We start from the raw sequence: 4,480 nt of genomic DNA on the forward strand, positions 1-4,480 counted from the left end.
CGACAACGATGAGGGCGAGGCGGGGCGAGGTCCTCTGGACCATCACCCTGATGTCAGGGGGCTGTGCCTGAGGCGTCATCGAGCGGCCCAGTGCTTCCAGAAGGAGGGGGAGAGGACGCCTTGGGGCCGGCGATCGCCCGCCATGGGGCCGAGGCCGACACGCCCGAGGCACGGGCGTTAGGGAAGCACGCCGTCAGCCTGATGGGCTCGATGGCGGAGGTGGAGCAGGCGACGAAGGAGGCGACCCAACAGCCTCCGTAGAGGGTCGAGACGGTGCTAGGGTCCGGCGAGGGCCGGCCGGCACCGACGGACATGGGGGCCGTGCCACCGTCGCTGCCACCGCCGTTGCAGAGGACGAGGGGCGCCGTGCAGAAGGTGTTGTGCCCCCGCTCAAGGTAAGTGTTTGGTCAGTGGAGTTTGTGGCATCTCTCACTCGTCCCTTGGTTGAATGCTAACCTTGTGAGTGCTTTGCCTTCAGCCAGAAGCATCAGGCGGAGGCACCCACCCTAGCGCCACATAAGGCGCTCAAGGTGAGCACCAGCTCCACTGCCCGATGGGTGGTGGAGGCGCAGGCCACCATACAGCGTGGAGCGGCCTCGGCCAGGGCTAACCCAAAGGAGCCAGACGCCCAAGGAGAGGCTACCGAGGCAGCCATGAGGCAAGCAGGGGAGGAGGCGCCTACGCCCCGCGAGGCCGAGGCCATCGAACCAGATGAGGTCGAGGCGCAATCAGTTGCTGAGGCCACCGAGGGTGAGGCCGAGGCCCCTAGGACCTCCAAGGCTGAGGTGATGGAGCCTAGGGCGTCCAGGACCATTGAGGCCGAGGTGGCAGAGGCCGGAGCTCCCGGGACCACCGAGGCCGAGGTGGGGGAGGCCAGCATGGGCGCGATGGAGCCGGCAGCCCAGGAAGCGGAGACGGAGGTAGGGCAAGCTTCAGTACCACCCCCGGTCCAAGACCCGCCGCCGTCGCAGGGGAGCGCCCAGGAAGTGGAGGTCCATTCGGTCTCCTCCGACGATACTTCCTAGGGGAGGGAGGTGGCAGATGCCAAGGCGGCCAGCGCCACGGAGCAGCCAACTCTGACTTTTGGCGAGGGAAGCTCAGCCCTCGTACGGGTACAACCCGAGCCCCGCAGGTAGGATCACCCGTGTGTCTTGTGGCAGAGCCAGGACGACCCTGAGGGGGAGCCTCTGTTCGCCCTCGAGGACGCGACCGAGGGGGGGGGCGCTGGAGCTCTTTCAAGCAATACCGCCATCTGGCGGAGCGGTCGCTGCGGACAGCGCTGTCTGTCATGGCTGACGATCTGCCCGGCGTTGCCTAGGTGCGCGTTTTCTTTCCTGATACTGTGTCGTCTTTTTCCTGAGTTTTGTCGCAGTGCTTGATGTCTGTTCTGCCTATCCAGGAGCTCGAGGCCTGGTCCCTTGGGAAGTCGATGTTCCTCTGGCGGGAGAGGGACATCTGGGACTAGCTCCAGTGGCAGAAGGACTTGCTCGCCCATGCCAACGAGCTTCTATCGGCATGGAGCGCAGAGGTGGAGGACTTCCACCTTCGCTGTGCTGACATGATGGCCGAGGCGGCCATGGCTTGGGAGCAGGCCGCCCCTTTGGCGGCGCGGATCAAAGAGCTAGAGGAGGAGTTGACCCAGGAACGGGACGCCTTCAGGTCCCGGGCCGCCTAATTGGAGGTCTCTGCCAAGGCCATCATCGGGCAGCTAGGGGCGAAGCAGGGCGCGCACCTGCTGATGAAAGGTGCCCTGGCGGAGGCCCTCAAGGTGGCCGAGGACTCCCGAGTCGAGGCCTTGGCCTAGAAGAAAAACGCCGAGGGTGAGTCCTGTTGAACCGCGTCCCTTATTTTATTTGCTTTTCTTGTGTTTGACCCCTAACTCCCTGATGTGATGCAGAGCTGGAGAGGGAGGCTTCCAGGGCGGCCGAGGCCTCTCGGGTCGAGGTCAAAAACTGGAGGGAGAAAGCCAAGGGTGAGTCTCATAGGCGTGCGGCCTTGTTTGGTTTGTTCTCTTTCGTGCTTAACCCCATCCTGCCTGTCTCAGCGCAGGGTTGGAGAAGGAGGTCACCCAGGCAGCCGAGGCCTCCGTCGCAGTGTAGGCAGTGCTTGATGCCAAAATCCAGGAGCACAACGCGCTATGGAGCGCTGCCCGTACCGCCTGTGAGGCCCTGGAGGTTGAGGGGGTCGAGTCGGGCAGCTCCCTTGGGAGCCGCTTGATCGCATTGAGCGGCCAAGTGCGTGAGCGGCTCCGGGGGGCGCTGCACACGAGCGTCAAGTGTGCCCTAGCCATCGTCTCCTCGCACTATGTCGGCATCAACCTCGAGGCCGTCAGCGACGGCTATGTCATGGCTGATGATGACAAGAAGGCCAAGGAGGAGGTCATGAAGCTGGTGGAGGCGGCTGAGGCCCCTAGCACGGCGCTGGCCAAGCTGTTCGAAGAGGAGGTGGTTCCCCCCATGCCATCCGCCGATGCTGGCCATCTGGAGTCTTGACCTGGGCCAAAGGGGCCATGTAACTAGATTAGGACTTATATTATGGTACGCTTGTGGCCGTCGAGGCCTTGTTTAAAGTACTTATGTGTATACGTTTTTTAATTGTTTTTATTGTATTTCCGAGCCTCTGCCCTCCGTCTCGTCTTCAAACATATCTCTTGCAAAAAACTTTCTCGGAGCCTAAGCTGCCCTTCAGGCAAAAGGTGGTGAGGGAGTTGCCATAGACCGGAGGCGTAGGCCGTCTCGCGGCTCGGCCGACCTTTTGGCCCTGAGACAGACTTTCGGTCCTTAGGTTTTTTACAATCGATTTATCAAAGTACGTGAGAGAGTTTGGCGTAGAAATTTTTTCGAAAGAACGACTAAAAAACGGTGTCTAGGACTTAGGGGGGGTCCCCCCTTCTAGCCCCCGAGGGAGGCTCGGTTCTGCAGAGGCAGAGCCATGTCTTGTTCGAGCCCCGCAGTGGGCACCTCTACAGGGGCAGAGCCGAGTCTCCCTTATGGTGTTATCGTAACGCTGAGCCCCACGATGGGCTCGGGGGGTTTCTCGAAAAATTAGAACAACTAAAGAACACTTCTTTATTGTATTTTGAGAAACAAAGTATATAATGCTTGGAAATTTAAGGGTAGAAGCGACGTAGCTGTTCTATGTTCCAAGCGTTGGTGAGGATTTCGCCCTTCTCGTTGGCCAGTTTGTAGGTCCCGGGCTTTAGCACTTGGGTGACAATGTATGGCCCTTCCCATGGCGGCGCCAGCTTATGGCAGCCCTTATTGCTCTGCCTCAGTCTCAGCACCAGATCGCCCACCTTTAGGTCTCAGCTCTGAATGCGCCAGGCTTGATAGCATCGTAGGGCTTGCTGGTACTTGGCCGAGTGTAGCAACGCAACGTCTCAGGCTTCCTCCAGTTGGTCGAGGGCGTCCTCGCGGGCAGTGCGGTTGCTCTGCTCGTTGTAGGCCTGAAGCCTTAGGGAACCATACTCCAAGTCAGTGGGGAGGATGGCCTCGGCCTCATATACCAGGAAGAACGGTGTGAACCCTATGCCTCGGCTCGAAGTGTTCCTCAGGCTCCAGATGACCGACGGGAGTTTGGCAAGCCATTTCTTGCCAAATTTCTTCAACCGGTTGTATATTCTTGGCTTGAGGCCTTATAGGATCATGCCGTTGGCACGTTCTACTTGGCCGTTTGTCCTAGGGTGTCCTATGGCCGACCAGGTCACACAGATGTGGTGGTCATCGCAGAACGTCAGGAACTTGTGGCCGGTGAATTGTGTCCCATTATCAGTGATGATGGTGTTCGGAACCCCAAACCTATGGATGATGTCAGTGAAGAACAGCACCGCTTGCTCGGATTTGATTCGAGTGATCGGACAAGCCTCGATCCACTTGGAGAACTTGTCGATTGCTACCAGCAAATGGGTATAGCCCCCGGAGGCCTTCTACAGAGGCACAACCATGTCTAGCCCCCACACGGCGAATGGCCATGTAATGGGGATGGTTTGGAGGGCTTGGGCCAGGAGGTGCGTCTGCCGCGCATAGTACTAGCATCCCTCGCAGGAGCGTACTAGCTTGGTGGCGTCAGCAACCGCCATTGGCCAGTAGAACCCTTGGTGGAAGGCGTTTTCGACGAGCGTCCGAGGTGCTGCATGGTGCCCGTAGGCTCCCACGTGCAAGTCCCAAAGCAGGGCCTAGCCTGCCTCGGTGGTGATGCACCGTTGGAGGACGCCAGATGGGCTTTGCTTGTACAACTCGCCGTTGCTGACGATGTGAGTTTTGGCTCGTCGCGCAAGCCATCGGGCTTCGGTCCTGTCTGTAGGAAGCTCTCCTCGAATGAGGCAATCAAGGAATAGGACTCGGCAGTCCAAGCCTTGGTCAGCCTCAGGAGGCTCCGCGTTGATTTCCATGGCCTCAGGCTCAGCCGCAGGGGTCTCGGTGACAGAGGGGCCTTGGGTCCAGCGGTGGGCTCGACCAGTGGGCCCTCTTCCGCTACCGAG

General features: G+C 59.8%; 1 protein-coding gene across 1 annotated transcript; it reads left to right on the top strand.

Moving 5' to 3' along the window:
* Nucleotides 1-312: 312 nt before the first annotated feature.
* Nucleotides 313-1,025, top strand: LOC136492433 (uncharacterized). The gene is made up of 2 exons (XM_066488449.1): nucleotides 313-395; nucleotides 479-1,025. The coding sequence occupies exons 1-2, from the start codon at nucleotides 313-315 to the stop codon at nucleotides 1,023-1,025; spliced, it is 630 nt and encodes a 209-aa protein (XP_066344546.1).
* Nucleotides 1,026-4,480: the final 3,455 nt, after the last annotated feature.

The sequence above is a fragment of the Miscanthus floridulus genome, chromosome 11 (assembly GCF_019320115.1).
Source record: "Miscanthus floridulus cultivar M001 chromosome 11, ASM1932011v1, whole genome shotgun sequence".
Classification (NCBI taxonomy): domain Eukaryota; kingdom Viridiplantae; phylum Streptophyta; class Magnoliopsida; order Poales; family Poaceae; genus Miscanthus; species Miscanthus floridulus.

Bases quoted from the DNA above. Each gene is read 5' to 3' on its own strand.
- LOC136492433 (XM_066488449.1), top strand. From the start codon at position 313: ATGGGGGCCGTGCCACCGTCGCTGCCACCGCCGTTGCAGAGGACGAGG. The intron at 396-478 runs GTAAGTGTTTGG...CTTTGCCTTCAG, and splicing joins GTGTTGTGCCCCCGCTCAAG to CCAGAAGCATCAGGCGGAGG.